Source organism: Brachycentrus maculatus, unplaced genomic scaffold, assembly GCF_059751285.1.
Source record: "Brachycentrus maculatus isolate JH-2025_06_01 unplaced genomic scaffold, ASM5975128v1 h1tg000863l, whole genome shotgun sequence".
NCBI classification, from domain to species: Eukaryota; Metazoa; Arthropoda; class Insecta; order Trichoptera; family Brachycentridae; genus Brachycentrus; species Brachycentrus maculatus.
Genome location: NW_028281589.1, coordinates 356,174 through 373,367, shown reverse-complemented (window position 1 = coordinate 373,367; position 17,194 = coordinate 356,174). Strand labels below are relative to the sequence as shown.

General features: G+C 32.7%; 1 protein-coding gene across 1 annotated transcript in view; it reads left to right on the top strand.

The window, feature by feature from the left end:
- The first annotated feature begins 1,335 nt into the window (after nt 1-1,335).
- Nucleotides 1,336-17,194, top strand: part of LOC148299993 (nephrin-like) — a 212,650-nt gene continuing 196,791 nt past the window's right edge. The window contains exons 1-3 of the mRNA XM_088275413.1: nt 1,336-1,348; nt 2,789-2,935; nt 5,356-5,535. Of these exons, the coding sequence (XP_088131539.1) occupies nt 1,336-1,348; nt 2,789-2,935; nt 5,356-5,535 (340 nt within the window). The remainder of the gene's footprint in view (nt 1,349-2,788; nt 2,936-5,355; nt 5,536-17,194) is intronic.

Here is a 17,194-nt window from a genome sequence, read left to right as displayed (position 1 = left end):
AAGAATGCCGAATAGCTGACGTGTCGAGTTTCGGGGGTGGTTTCTGCCGACTAGGGGTTGGGAGAATTTTCCCGGGGAGGATTTTCCACTTTAGAAATTCGCCCGTTCTTGAATAGTAAAATAAACACTTTTGCGCGAGGGGGCGATTCTTGAATCGGCGGAGAAAAAATCTGTCGATTTGATCGGTGTCGCGGCCTCTCGGCGTACTTCCAAATCAGTTTTTTTTACTTATTTATTTTTTTACAAAAATGTTAATAATATTAGTATATAACCACTCACCGAGGTTTTTATGTCTACACCATATATTTATACTATAGCACCATTTACACACTTAAAACTACACAAAATGTTTTTTAACACATGCGATTTTTGGTCGATCCGAAGACCAACAGTTTTTTTTTAATCTTCTTAAAATCTTTATCCGCACCCGATGGTGCATTCATGTGGTAACGTGATAACACTGCGTTCATTTGAGCACTGTATCATATAAACGCAGTGCTATCTTGATCGTTAACACATGAAGGAAAGGTGATCAGCCGCTTCAGGTACCAGTCGAGGGTAATATTAAATAAATATTAGAGTGAAAAATCACTTATATTCATTTGACCTCCGCTGTGACTCAAACCCGGGACCTCCAGGACTGTAGCCAAGCGCGCTGATCATTACACTACGGAGGCTGACCATAAAAATACTACATTGATAAAAATGTGAATGTTCATGTGTTAAAAATTATGTGTGTGTGTACGTATATATATATTTATGATATGATTTACGCGTCGCGTCATGTGTGAGTTCGCAGCAGATTTTACAGTTGATAAGTTTTAATATAAGTTTTTGACCTGTTATTTTTGAAATGTATGTTAGATCCTTCTCTAATTATTTGACACACTGAGAGACGCATAAAAAGATGATTTTCATATATTATTCTAGAAATAATATATCAATATGATCCACAAAGTTAATGTTTTCAATATTCAAAACAAAAAAAAGATGATTTTCAATTCAAAATATTATTTCCTCGTTGTTGACGTGTCGAAAATACAAAGAATGTTCAATATAGAACTTTGAATAAAGCTTCTCTCTACTCTCATTGTTTTTGTTTTATTTTCGTTTTTACATTAGATGACGATTCGACAAAAATATAAATATTTTTGCGAATGAGGAATACGACCCCGGGTTATTTAAATGACAGGTTTTTTGGTATCGAAGATGATGTGAAAAAATTCCAAGCCAAAATGATATTGCAAGAAGTTTATGTACGTATTTGTTTATTTATGAAACATCAGACGTTTTCATATATAATTTCCTTTTTTCGTCTTACATATTTTTTCCCAAATGTCGGTGTATGGTAATGACAGTATATCAACCTTTAATTAAATATATAGGGTGGCGCAAAATGAATCACCCTATCTGAAGATGTTATAATTTTTGCAAATGGCGTCGTACGTCAATAATATTTGATATTTGTAAACTAGACAGCTGCAGTATACGAACAGATTGATAAAACAGACAAAAATCTGTACAACACTAGCGGCAGCCACTTGAGAGATTTCATCTTTTGTACGTGATAGAAAAAATTGTAAAGGTCCCATTAAACCATGTACTACTACTTCTACCATCGCTCCGTTTCCCCGCAGGGGTAGGCAGAAAAGATGGAACGCCACACTCTTCTATCCTGACGTACACACCTTGCCTCCTTCACATCCATATATCTAGTCATACATGCCCTCCGATTACGCAGACTTTTGACGCCACCAGATTTTAAGGGCTGATTGATCTGATCGCACCATGTCTTTTTCGGTCGCCCTCGTTCTGTTTTCCCGCTCACATTCGCCACTTATATTTTCTTAGTCATTCTCTCGTTATCCATTCGCTCCACGTGTTTCAATTAACGATTTCTGATAAATACTAATCTGACATGTCTAACCTCTATATTATTCCCTGTGTGACAATTCCTTACTACGAAGTGGTATCAAAGTGGTATTACACAAAGTGAACGATGAATGATAAGGAAAGTGCTATATTTTCTCATTTTTTATATTTTCTCATTTGTTTATTTTAAATATGCTTCTTACCTTATGTTTTTCTCATTTATTTCTTTTAAATATGCTTCTTTTGCATATATATTAAACGTGTTTCTTGTTTTTATATTTTGCCATGTATTAGTTTTGGTTATTTAAAAAAAAACGTAAAATTATTATTTGTGTTCCAGTCTTGTTAACCTTAATCCCATGTCCCAAAATGAGAAAGAAAAATTACTCATCGGGAATATTATATATATGGCTTATGCATGTAATATGTTTTGAAAAAAAAAATATATATATATATTACAATACCACAAAGTTAACAATGCTTTTAAAATACAAAATAAATTCTCAATATTATTAATATCTAAAGCATTCACTTTGTGGTTAGTAATTTTTACTTATTAATTTTTTTCCAAAAATGTTAATAATATTAGTATATAACCACTCACCGAGATTTTTATGTGTAACGGTTTTAAGACGTGCCCGTCTCTTCGTCAGGACAATCACTATTACAGCATGCAAACAATTTATTTGGTCGAATTCTACATGTATTTGTGTATATGTTAATACGTGACATGTTTCGTCTTCTTATGACATTATCAAACACTCGACACTTCGAGTGAAATAACCTTGAAATAAACACCAAATAAACCATGTTTAATTTTGGATATATTGCCTAATAATTCAATATGAAATTCTACCAACTGTCTGCAGTTACAATAAATAATATTGACTGATTCGACGTTTTTTATGTATTTCAGGCGTCCTGGCCGCATCAGGACAGCAGCAATCCTTCAGGGTCAAGCCGAAAAATGCCAAAGTCCTTGAAGGAGGCGAGGCAGTGCTCGAATGCGAGATCTCCAACTTGGCCGGACAAGTTCAATGGGCCAAGGATGGTTTTGCTCTTGGTAAGTCTGTTTTTATACTAATAACCCATGGTTAGTCTTTTATACAAGAACAATATATACAATCAACTTTTAGTCAGTAATAAATACATGTTAACTAACTAACTAACTAACCATCACGCCGCTTCCCCGCAGGGGTAGGCAGAGAGAATAGTCTTTGCAAACCACTCTGTCTTTGCAAACATTCTTCGCCTCTTCCACGTTCATGCATCTCCTCATATATACCCGCCGATTGTTACGGCTCCTAACCTGACCGCTTTCAAGTATTTGGCATACCTGATCGTGCCATGTTTTTCTCGGTCTTCCTCTGCTTCTTTTCCCGCTAACATTCACCTCATAATAATACTTAAGCTGTAAATTATACTTAAATGTAAATACTAATAATCCTTCATCAGTAAATTACACTTGTAAATATGTTCTAATAATCCTTTATCAGTAAATTATACTTTAATATACTAATAATGCTTAATCAGTAAATTACACTTGTATATATGTTGTAATAATCCTTAATCAGTAAATTATACTTAAATATACTAATAATGCTTAATCAGTAAATTTTACTTATAAATACTAATAACGCTTAATCAGGAAATTATTCTTGTATTTACAAATAACCCTTAATAAGTAAATTATACTTGTAAATACTAATAATCCTTACTCAGTAAATTATACTTTTATATACTAATAATGCTTAATCAGTAAATTTTACTTGTAAATACTAAAAACGCTTAATCAGGATATTATTCTTGTATTTACAAATAACCCTTAATCAGTAAATTATACTTGTAAATACTAATAATCCTTACTCAGTAAATCATACTTTTATATACTAATAATGCTTAATCAGTAAATTTTACTTGTAAATACTAAAAACGCTTAATCAGGAAATTATTCTTGTATTTACAAATAACCCTTAATCAGTAAATTATACTAGTAAATACTCATAATCCTTACTCAGTAAATTGTACTTTAATATACTAATAATGCTTAATCAGTAAATTTTACTTGTAAATACTAATAACGCTTACTTAATCAGGAAATTATTCTTGTATGTACAAATATCCCTTAATCAGTAAATTATACTTTTAAATACTAATAATCCTTAATCAGTAAATTATACTTGTTTATGTGTACTTACAACTCTTGGACAGTTTAATAAATACACTAATAACTATAAGTCAGTAAATTAAACTCATGTATACTAATATAAATTGGTCAGTCTTTTATGTATAATATTTACCAATAACTTTTAAGTTTTTAAACAAAAATAGTAGAATTAAAAATAAAAATAAATAATATTGGAGAGAAAATATGAGAATATCAGTTCGCCATCAGTCAATAATTTTCAATTAAATTAATCAATTTTTTTGCGAACGTATAATATACTTAAACCACAATTTGATGTAATCCTCACGAACATCAAGTTTGCTTATTACGTCCGTAGGCGTAAACCGCGGATTAGAGGTTAACCTTTGGTATTTAAAAACTTCCGACGTCGGCGAATTAATGTTGAGATTTCTTTAGGAAATTTCTCGTAAAGTTGATTTAAAAATAATACAGTTTTCGGCATGTCAATATCTGATGGATTTTCTCGTACGATTTTTTAAACATCAAACGCTAAACGTGACGCGTGTCCTTCTTAGGGTTGAAGGTCGGTAAAGCATAGCTTATTCGAGTAATAAGCTTAAAAAATGTTTACAACATTTTAGGTGTGTCCAAATACTTGTTCACGAAGTAAGTAAGTTATTATTCAGACCTGACGATGGAAGTTTAGCTTCCGAAACTAGTTGTCATTAAAAAACTCAAGTGGTATAAAATTGAGTGTTTCCTTAATCATTTCAACATGTCTTACCACAAAGTAAATGCCGAAACAATAAATAAAATATCGCTCACTCCTTTCAACAACGTCATATTTCAAGAAACTTGATTTTTCAGGAGATCGTTTTGAAAGTTTAAAAATATAATAAAATTTATTTAAGATAAATATCAAACCACTTATCGAACTTTTTACTGTGCAACAGATTTTTTTGGGTAAAACCTGAAGGTTTTTTCTCGGTTTGAAAAAAAATTAGTTTATTTAAAAAAAATATTTAACAATTTTTTTCTTCAAAATGCAAAAACAACACTTTCTGCCCTGTAGCGGTTAAATATTAAGTTAAAAATATGCCGCTTTTGCTGGGATATAGTACATTTTCTGGGCATTCCAAAAACATGCACAACTGAAAATTAACGATTTTTGATACATGACGTTGTTGAAAGGAGTGAGCGATATTTGAATTTATTTTTTAAATGTAAAAACCTTGAAATTAAGCAAGTTCCAGAACCTTTTTTGTTTTTTTTGTTTTTTTAAATCCATGTATTTTGGTAATTATGACAAAACAAAATTTTGCAAATTTAATTTTTATCTTCTTCTTCTTCTACAGGCTTCTCGTCAGTCATCCAAGGCCTTCCCCGCTACACTGTCATCGGAGACCGGCGTCATGGCATCTACAATCTGAGGATATCCAACGCGTCCTTGGATGATGATGCCGAATACCAGTGCCAAGTTGGTCCTGCCAAGAACCACAAGGTCATCAGGGCGAATGCGGAACTGCACGTCATATGTGAGTATTTAAAAAAATATATATATTTATTGACTTGGCGTTTAATTTGTAGAAGTATTTTAAAAGTATTTTAATAGCATTTTAATTTATGTATCAATTATTCAAACACAGATTTTTTGAGTCTACTTAGTTGTATTTTTATATTATTTTTTTGACATCTCATCAAAGATGAAGAAGAATATGGAAGTCTGGGCATTTACGGGGCTGACGACCGTCATAGGCTGGCTTAAGTGATACTTAACACACGTGTAACATTCACCGATTCTACCTATTATTGACAACCATACTACTCAAATTCTTGGAAGTTCTACATATATATATGAACCAATTTAGAAACCTTGTTCTTGAATCACTAGAACTTCACTAGAGACATCTATTGGTGAGATGAAAAGCTCTTAATTGAGCAGAAACTCTTTTATTAGTATGTGAGGTCTGAATCATGGATTATAATCACACACATGAGAAACATCAGAAAATATCATTTTCATTTTTATTATTTAAGCTAATAATTTGACCAGATAATTTATTTACTATATTTTGAGTGTGTCCGAATTTTGTGAACAAGTATTTGGACACACTCAAAATGTTGTAAATTTTACATCACCCTAAATCTGTATACTGCAGCTGTCCAGTTCACAAATGTCAATTATTATATATATATATTGGCAAATATTAAAACGTCTTCCTATAGAGTGATAAATTTTGCGCCACCCTGTACCTCAGCTTCAGCCCATTTTGATTAAAATATTCTGATGCAGTCAAGATTCGTGGATAAGAAAAAGTCGAGTCGTAGGTAGAAGACACACCCCCGAAGGTCGAGATTCGCCAGACTGTGAAATCGCACGTCTCCCAGCCGAAACAATTACCTCCGATGTGTGTGCTCGGGTGTTTGATTAGGGAAAATAGCCCCTATCGACCCGAGACACCCCGGCCGTTAAGGAAACTCTAAAACGTAGCTTCGTTTTATGGCTGTTTTATGGGAAGACACGTGGGTTTAGACTCTGAGGCACTTAAAGCTGCAGCACAAAAAGTTTAATGACGTGGATTCGTTCTCGAAGCGAAAAATGAGCGAAAAACGCACGTCGTAAGGGAAAAATACGTAATAATCCTCAAATCAATTTTAGATGCTGTCGAGAACTCATACAGGAAAGAATGTGTCAATTTTATCATATATCGCTCTCTCCTTTCAACAACGTCATATGTAAAAAAAACTTGATTTTTCAGGAGATTTTTTAAGTTTAAAAATAAAATCAAATGTATTAAAAATAAATATCAAGCCTCTTACTGAACTTTTTACTCGGCAACAGATCTTTTTAGGTAAAACCTGAAGGTTTTTTCTTTATTTGAAAAATATTTAGTAAATTTTAAAATATAATTAAACAATACTTTTTCTTCAAAATGCAATAACAACACTTTTTTCCCTGTAGCGGGTAAATATTAAGTTAAAAATATGCCGCTTTTGCTGGGATATAGTACATTTTTTGGGCTTCCCGAAAAAATGCAAAACAGAAAATTAGTAAAAGTAGATTCTACTTAGTCCTAAAATGCAAAAAAACGTACTACAAAAAATTTCCCTTACTGTGTTTTAAGTTTGGACAGCCGATATATAGATAATGTTAATTAAGTGTTTATAAAAGTTTATATTATTTGTAATATAAGCTTACTTAAGAAATAAAAAATAAAATAAAAAAACGTGTAGTATATTGTGAAATGCAAAAGAATTTGAATTCATGAAAAAAATTCTCTAAGTCCTCGAATTTTTCAATGTTTTAAATATCTCGAAACTAGGGATATTTTCAATCAATGTCTGTTTTTCGTTTAACCGCCTCTATTTGTTTTTCTGATCTTATTTGACATTCAACCTTCAAAAGATGTCCTAGTCACTTCCGGTGCTAATTTTTCGAGGTTCGATGGTTTATCCTCACCGCAGTCCGTTTTTTTCAAATATAGTTTTACAAGATTTAAATTTTGTACTAAAATTGTGGTTCTGCATTTTGTATAGTAAAAAAAACAACTACTCATCTTTTATTTTATTTATTTATTTTCAATATATTATTAGATTAAAACCAATATTTTTAGATTTTCCACTTTTTTTTATTTGACCAGCGACCGGGTTTCGTCGTTACCGACATCATCAGACTGGACCAGTCTGATGATATCGGTAACGACGAAACCCGGTCGCTGGTCAAATAAAAAAAAAGTGGAAAATCTAAAAATATTGGTTTTAATCTAATAATATATTAAAAATGCAATTCCATCACGAAGTGTCAGTGGATAATATAAATGTTTTATTTATTTTCATTAATGGATTCGGCAGTCACTTTGTAGTAAAATCTTTATATTTTTAATTAATGTTTTACTTAGTAAATACCACTAATTATTAAAATCTACTGTGACACGTGTTTCGATGCATTCCGCAATATTTCAAACACCGTACACCGTTCATTTATTTATTCAAACTTCATGTACAGAAAATTAATAAGTACATTGGCGGGCTTATTGCTAAAAAGCAATATCTTCCAACCAACCAAAAACAGACTAGTGATATTGATCAAAATGTTTGATACCATATATACCTGTTTGCAATCAGAGGGTACATAGTTCTTGAACATTTAAAAAAATAAATTACAAATTAACATATAAAAAAACATAAATTACAAAAGATGATAATAAGGAGGGCAAAGGAATAAGGGAGTTTAAGGAAGGAGGTAGAGGGAAAAACTAAGGGAGGAGGTTTGATGGATAGTTAGGATTCTAATGATAAATAGTAATGACTCGGACGTTTCTTAAAAGTTATTGTTTGAATTCGCGTATAAAAATCCATTTCCAAAAAAAAGTATATAAAATCATACCTAAATAAAACCCTAACCATAATTTATTTGTGATTATTTTTATAATACAGTAATTAAATTTACTGAATTTAAATTACCCAAAGCATATCAGCACATCATTCTTAATTTTGTCGATAGTGTTAATCTCAGTTTTACATTCTTTCCTTATATCACCATTTGAACATCTACCATACATCGTTTAATACACCTTCGTCTAAGAGATAAATTTTTGAATATTATTATAAATTGATCATAAAACTTATAAAGTTGAAGCCTTAGCATGGCCATGATTAGCGGTATTGCAGCTAGATTTCATAAGAGTTAGACTTAGAGTCACATAGGCGTTAGGTAATTCATTTTTAATTAATGTTTTACTTAGTTAATACCCCTTTTTCTTAAAATCTTCTTTGACACGTGTTTCAATGTATTCTGCATCATTTTCAAACACCGTATGCGGAATGCATCGAAACACGTGTTACAGAAGATTTTAAGAAATAGTGGTGTTTACTTAGTAAAATATGAATGAAGTTAGGTAATTCAATAAAATTAATTTGTCATTTAAAAACATCCATATTGTTTTCCATAAGAACTGTCTTACGTCTCAAATTTTTACTTTTGTTATTAATTTTATTATTAAAAATCCATGTTTTTATAACATCGTTTGACAAACCCGGCCATATCAGTAGCGGCCCGTATCAATATTGACTTAGGCCACTACTGGGGTCTGTTTTTTATTCTTCGTTTGCGGGTCGGTCGGGACGAGGCGGTTCAAAGGCGTGCAAACACAATTTGGCTTGTGTCACCCAACCCTGCGGTCCTTGTCACCATTGTGACGTCACCATTATGGATTGCGACAGTCGATGGACAAAGTGTCCTTTGATCTCCCCACGGCTGGCTATAGAAAATTTGCTCCAGCGAATTCACCGCTGAAAGGATCGGTGTTCAAATACAAAAGATCCTGTTTGTCGAAAATTCGGTTTTTTAACATAGTGTACAATACTTCCATATTGATTTAAAAAAAAATATGTTCAATACTTACAGTACCTATCGAACAGATTAATTGAAACAAAACCTTTGCACAACATTTTGAGTGTGTCCATCTGGATTATCTCCAAATTTATTTTATTATTTTTGGAGAAAATCCAGATTTTGTAAACAAGTATTGGGACGCACTCAAAATGTTGTGAGTAAATTCCTGGTCAAATTATAAGCTTAAATAATAAAAATGAAAATGATATTTTGTGGCGCTTCCCATGTATGTGAATATGATCCAGGATTCGGACCTCACATACTAATAAAAGAGTTTCTGCTCAATAAAAAGCTTTTTTTCATGTCACCAATAGATGTCTCTAGTGAAGTTCTAGTGATTCAAGAACAAGGTTTCTAAATTGCTACATATATATATAGAACTTCCAAGAATTTGAGTAGTGTGGTTGTCAATAATGGGTAGAATTGGTGAGTATTACACGTGTGTAAAGTGATCACTTAAACCCTTAAAGATTATGACGGTCGTCAGCCACGTAAATTAAGTTTTTCAGAATAAAAAGAACATTTTATCCACATTCAAAACATTTTGTCCAAGTCGATTCCCAGGGGGGTCACAAAAATATAAGTGATTTTTCATTGTAATATTTATTTAATATTACCCTGGACTGGTACCTGAAGCGGAGGGCTGATCACCTTTCCTTCATGTGCTAATGATCAAGATAACACTGCGTTTATATGATGCAGTGCCCTATGCACCATTAGTGAACGGATAGTGGTTCAAAAAAGTTGGCAAACACACAATTCAATAAGCAATCGACTGCGCGAGGAGCCAGACTTGTCTACGCTCACAATTTTTTTAAAGAATAATAATTTTGTGTATAAGAATGGAGTTTGCAAAAAAACATGAAAGTGGACTGAATTCAACAGAAATACTATCTCTCAATGCGGCAAAACCATGTTAAATAAATGTTTCAATTGATATAAGGTAAGAATTCAAGGCTAAGTTTGCTAATTAGTTTTCAGCAACGACAAAAAACCTTTAATTTTTTTCTTCACAGTATCTGAAACTTCTTTCTCTCTTTCCAACATCTTCTAGAACTCTCTGAATATTTTATTACCTGAACCATAATTATAAAATATCGAATAGTTATAAAGTTTTAACAAATTTCATTTAAAATTATATAACTTTGAAAATATTCAATGAATAGCTTAGTTTCATACTTTAAAACAAAATATTTTATGAAAACTGAACACCGCATATCGAAAAAAAAACTTTTCGACCTATTCCTACCGAAAAAGATTAATTATTAAAGACACCTAAGAGAAAATTTCATATATTTTACTACATATTATGTTTCAAGTTTCAAATACCTTTGGAGCTTTTAAAGTTTGTCAAAAGCTTATAAAAAGCATATTAATTATTGTTTTTTTTTTCATTTTTATCATTATTAATTATAAGTTTGTGTATGGGCATGTGGAGCGAATGGACAACGAGAAAATGACTAAGAAAATATATGTGGCGAATGTGAGCGAGAGAACACAACGAGGACGGCCGAAAAATACATGACACGATCAGATCAATCTGAGCCTAAAATCTGGTGGTGTCAAAAGTCTGCGTAATCGGAGGGCATGTATGACTAGATGTATGGATGTGAAGGAAGCTAGAAGTGTTCCAGGACAGAGGAGTGTGGCGTTACATCCTCTTTACCTACTAAAAAAAGTAAAAACTTTTAAACACTGTACACTTTTACTTTTCACCTGTAGATTTCGAAACTAGTCGTGTGTAAGTAATGAAATAATTTCATTAATTGATTCGGCAGTCACTTTGTGGTAAAACCTATCCACTTATAATTAAAATTTTACCAAGTAAATACCTCTTATTTTATCTACTAATTAGAAACTGTTTTTTTATTGTATAACTCGGTATAAAAATGTTGTTTAAATAGAGCATATGGTGTTATTTTTAATAGATAATAATTCATAATTAAAATGTAACATTGTTTTAAAATCACCACAAATATTTTATTATAACGTAATTATAATGTCTACCGGTTTCGAAGCTAACCGCTTCTTTATCAAGTATGAACAATTTATATATATATAGATAATAATTCGATGCTGAGAAGATTCGGACCACGGGACGTATTGTACATATAGTGGTATTTACCATAGTGAAATTTTAATTAAAAATGAAATAAAACTCATAGATATTATATGTACATACAAGTTTTGATGTTTTTAATGAATTATTTATTGTATGTGTTTGCACGCGAGTAATCCTTACGTAATCGGTTTGACTGCAACGCACGCCCCTGGTTCATCCATTTTTCCGATAATTGCAACACTTTTATCGCTTAATAAACATATTGAATCTGCGAATTGGAATTTTATTTAAGAGTCGCATCGCTACCGGTTTCCATCCACCAATAAATTTATCTAAATCCCCCATAACGCGCGCCATATTTCGAACAATATCCGGATAATCTGTTGGCTATACTATTATGGCTAGTGACGCGAATGACTAACCGGTTATTATAATCGCATTGCTTTTTAAAAAAATCAACAATTATATTTTACAACGTTTTGAGTGTGTTCAAATACTTTTTCTCAAATCTGGATTATAATAGTTATTTATTTTATACTCAAATGTAACTTTGTTTTAAAATCACTATAAATATTTTATTATCACTTAATTATAATGTCTACCGGTTAGCTTGGAAACCTGTAGACATTATAATTAAGTTATATAAAATATTTATGATGGTTTTAAAACAAAGTTACATTTTAATTATAAAATGGAAAATCACAAAGTTAGTGCTTCAAATATAAATTGTAGTTATTTTTTATTATTTTTTTGAAATCTCAACAAAGATGAAGAATAATATGGAAGTCTGGGTATTAACTGACTTATCATAGGATGGTTAAGTGATCACATTACACATGTGCAAAATTCACCAATTCTACCCATGATTGACGACCACACTTATTTAAATTTTTGGAACTCCTAGATATGCTCATCAATCTCATGACACAGTACATATGAGTTCACAACAGCAATATGTATTGTGCATAAGTATAGAACTGTAAGAAACAAATGAGAAAATATACCTAATCACTACGCAAATATCTTACCTTCTCTACTTCCTGGATACATCCCAGCTTATTGTCCTTGTAGACTGCTGGGGTCAGCTCTCCTCGTCCTCAGGTGTATGTCCTTCTATCCTGGATAACGTCACCTAGGCCATGCCTTCGAATCATGTTATCTTTCTGCTTCACCTATGAATTTATGGTGAACAAGTGTGTGTGTAGTATTGACGGGACGCCAGAGCAGGATATTTAAAAGAAATGCGTACTTACAGTTTGTTTATTGATATAAAATTCTTACACGATTTGATAACGATTTGATATTAACTTATTATTATTTATCTAATTGATTATTGAACTTTAAATTAAATATGAAGCTAAAATATACGTTCTTTAACAATCAAGCGATGGCAGCCGATTCTCGCCCCCGCGCTCCGGTTGGCTGCTTTTGTTGAATCCGCTCAGTGTTGTCAACCTGACAGTAGCAGTATAATTCAGTGTTGTCAACCTGACAATAGCAGTATAATTCAGTGTTGTCAACCTGACAACACTGAATTATACAACGCAACACGTCTTCCTCTAGATAACCTTCGAGGAAGATCCATTTCTATTGCCTGATCAACTACATGTTCGGGTTCTCTGCGTCCTGTATGCTCATACCATCTCAATTGTCACTCCTCTACCTTACTATTAATGTCTGTTTCAATACTAAACCTTACTATTAAGTATTTTTTCAGTTTATTCATTTTAGGTCCCTGACTGGATTCTATTTTATATATCTCTGGCAACTGGTTAATTTGGGTATACTATAGGCAATATACTGTAAGGACCTTACTCCAAACTTAGTTGTGTTTATCGGCTTCACGTGTATTTTATTATGACCTCGTGTTTTGTGATGATATTTTTTTTGCTGATAATCGGTTTGGTGTTGCTGTGAGTCATTTTAAACATTGTTTGAAGCGTTGTATTCGTAATCTCATATGGTTTTTTTTGTTCATTAATTTGGCGGTTAATTTGTAGAACTCTGCGGGTAATTTATGTATTAATTTTGAAATCAAACACAGTTTTTTTTAGTAAACTAAGTAGTATTTTTTTTAAACACATAAAAAATAATATTGGAACAATTGTTTCGCCTAGTTATGGCATTTACAAACGAATGTGAAAATTAAATGGGCTGACGGTCTTTATGTAGCTAGACAATTTTAGGTACTTAAGTGATAGTTTCAACATGTGCAGTAATAATTTATGGGAGACAACAATAGTTAATGGGACATGTAGGTACGTATACTTATATTTATTTTCTGGGAAAGGAAGAATCTATTGACATGGCAGTTAATGAGGGAATTAATGTTTTTGAACTAAATACATTTTTTTAAATAAAATACAACTTAGTAGACTCTAAAAATCTGTGTTTGATTTACAAATTAATATAAATTTTTTTTGGTAGTTGTATGTTGGTTTTCATAAGTAAATCTATAATCGAATCAATCGATCATGCGATGCTATTTTTCAGATACGCACATCCCTATTATTGTATGTATCCTGCACGATTCAGCTGGTTGGATAATAAAATTGCTTTTATATTCAAATACACCTTCCTCCATTCTCGTTCTAGTACTTCCCCCTCTCACTAAACTTTCTCAGGTTGCCTCTTGTGCATATTATCCCATCTTCCGGAAATAACCCTTGCATACTCCATTTTTTAAAATTTTTTTAAAGACACCTGTAACACCATTTTTTTTTAATCAGTATTTTTTCCATCTCCGTAGTGTAGTGATCAGCACGCTCGGCTATACCGTACTAATGGTGTCGGGAGGTGTACAATTTTTATTTTTATTTTTAAATTGTATACATTTATTTAAATCTCAATTTTAAACATATTTTTTAAAAAAATTGTAATATATTTTGCAGAGACCCACCAAGTCACCTTGTGTATCTTGTCGGTGGAGTTCTTTTTGAATACATTTTATATTTTTTTAACCATTTTTACCTAATATACACACAAAAAGGAGAGAAAAATTAAGATACAACAACGTAATCAATAATATATAATACCCTTATCCGCACCTCAATGGTGCATAGGGCACTGCGTCATATAAAGGAAGTGTTATCTTGATCGTTTACGAACGAAGGAAAGGTGATCAGCCCTCCGCTTCAGGTACCAGTCCGGAGTAGTATTGAATAAATATTACAGTGAAAAAATCACTTATATTTATTTTACCCCCCGTGGGAATCGAACCCGGGACCTCCAGTACCGTAACCAAGCTTGCTGACCATTACACTACAGAGGCGGAGGGAATCAAAAACATTAAAAATAATTAATGACACCACTGTCAAGAAGCACGCTGTCCGCCTTGATCAAAATGAAGTATTTCACGTTTGTTACTTTTCAACAGATGGCGCTGCCATTATGGTATAAAACAAATTAAAATTGCTAGAAGTCTCAGCGCGGTTATTGAAACATTACGTTTTAAAAAAAAAGTCGTTTTATTGTTGCAATTTATTTGTATTATATGACATTTTTATTTTATTTATTATATAAGACAATGTATCAATGTTATAATATTTACATGTGTTGTGAGTACGATGTAATAAAATCATTTTATTATTCCACGATATCCCCGGATTTAAATAACAAATATAAAATATATATACAACTATCCCCGTATTTTTATGAGACGTCATAATTTTAAAGCGTTCTTCTCTCCGAATTCAAATTTGCCAACGACGCCTGTCAGAACCGTTCTATGGCAATTTGAATACAAATTTATTCCATAGATATTTTGTGTCTTGAGGTGTTAAATCGTATAAATAGGTCCACACCTCCTCGTCCCATCCAATCGCTCTCGATTGCTTATTGGTTCCAGTGACAGACTTCAAATTCAAATTTCGTACACATACACACACAAATATATCGTAAAACTGACGCGCATCTATGGATAAACTAGAATCAGGGTTGACAAAAATATGAATTATTATATATTTATTTTTGAAATTAATTTTGTCCGCCCCCGTGGTGTAATGGTTAGCGTGTTTAGCTATCGTAATGGAGGTCCCGGGTACGATTCCCATCAGTAGGGTGAAAATAAAAAAATGTGATTTTCTCCCTTATACATCTTACACTTATCCGCACCCCAGTGGTGCATAGGGCACTGAATCATATAAACGCAGTGTTATCTTGATCGTAAACACATGAAGGAAAGGTGATCAGCCCTCCGCTTCAGGTACCAGTCCAGGGTAATATTCAATTAATATAAGATTTAAAAAATCACTTATATTTATTTGACCCCCCTGGAAATCGAACCCGGGACCTCCAGAGCGGTAGCCGAGCGTGCTGACCATTACACTACGGAGGTGGACTTTACTTTCTAATATTTATTTGATATTACCCTGGACTCTCCCTGAAGCATAGGAGTGATCACCTTGTCTTCATATAAGTAACGATCAAGATAACACTGTGTCAATACGATGCAGTGCCCTATGCCCCTGCAATGCCTAAGACGGTTTGTAAGCCCTGTGAATGCCCAGACTTCTATATTCTTCTTCAGCTGTGTTTTGATTAAAAAAAAACGATGTAAAAAAACATTCGTTCAGCCCTGTTAGCGTTATGGTATATAACATCATAATATGCGTCACTCAATATAACTAGCTGTTAACAAATCGGTTATAATCGCAGTAATTAACCGAATTAATACAATTCAACAAAATTCACCGATTACATAACCCTTTTTTGTAATCAACTTAGCGTGTTATATGGTCGTTATTTAAATCGCTTGTTACTCCTTGATCCTGAGGAAAACACTAGTAACTTCGATACTTTGTAAATATATTATTATAATTATAAATTTACATATTAACCTTTCCTTTCCGGTGCTAAAATGAAACGCCTGTGCCGGTGTTGGGTAGTCACTACACAATAAAAAATTAACGATTTTAAATCGGAAAAATACGGACATTCGTAGCTGGCCATCTGGCAACGCTCTTGGAATAAGCATAGGTCCACTCTTGTCGGAAGCCCAAAAGCTACTGCCGCTAAGCCAGAGTATATTGAGCTTTGAGCTCCTCACGCTTGCACAGTGCAAGTATCCAAGAGTGAGACGCGAATATAGTATCGCGGTTCCCATTCACTCTTCACGCGCTGTTTATACGTCATTTTTTCCCATATTCACAAAATACCTCCGATGTACCCGAGAAATTCTGATAATTATTAATATTAGTTTTTAAATCAATGGATAAATATCGTTGTTATACAGGAGAAGGTGACCAAGTGCATTTCTTACAAAACATGATCGTTGACTATTTGATATCTTACTAGCTTAATATTGCCCTGAGAAAAATCCCAAAGGATTTTAAACTTGGAAGAATAATATATTGACTTATAAAAATGCCTAACTGGATTGATGTTTATTTTGTTGCCAAGCAAAAGTGACTTAAATGGCCCTCCTGAACATTTTACGTTTTGTTAGTTGGTCACTTTCTCCTGTACGACTACGACATGTTATGGAGGAATACCTCAAATCTTAGCCTTGTATTTATTATATTTATAGAGATATTATGGTTATTAGAAGCAATGTGTACAAGGTACACAGCACCGGGGAGGGAGGGTTAAAAAGTACAGTTACAATTTACATCAGTTTCGAAGTTATGCCTATTTTCTCCTGAGCCGCTAAGAGGCGATCGCTTACCACGATATACTCGTATAGTGGTAAGCCGCCAACACTCGCTAACTTGTCGAACACAATAATAACTCCCTCCGC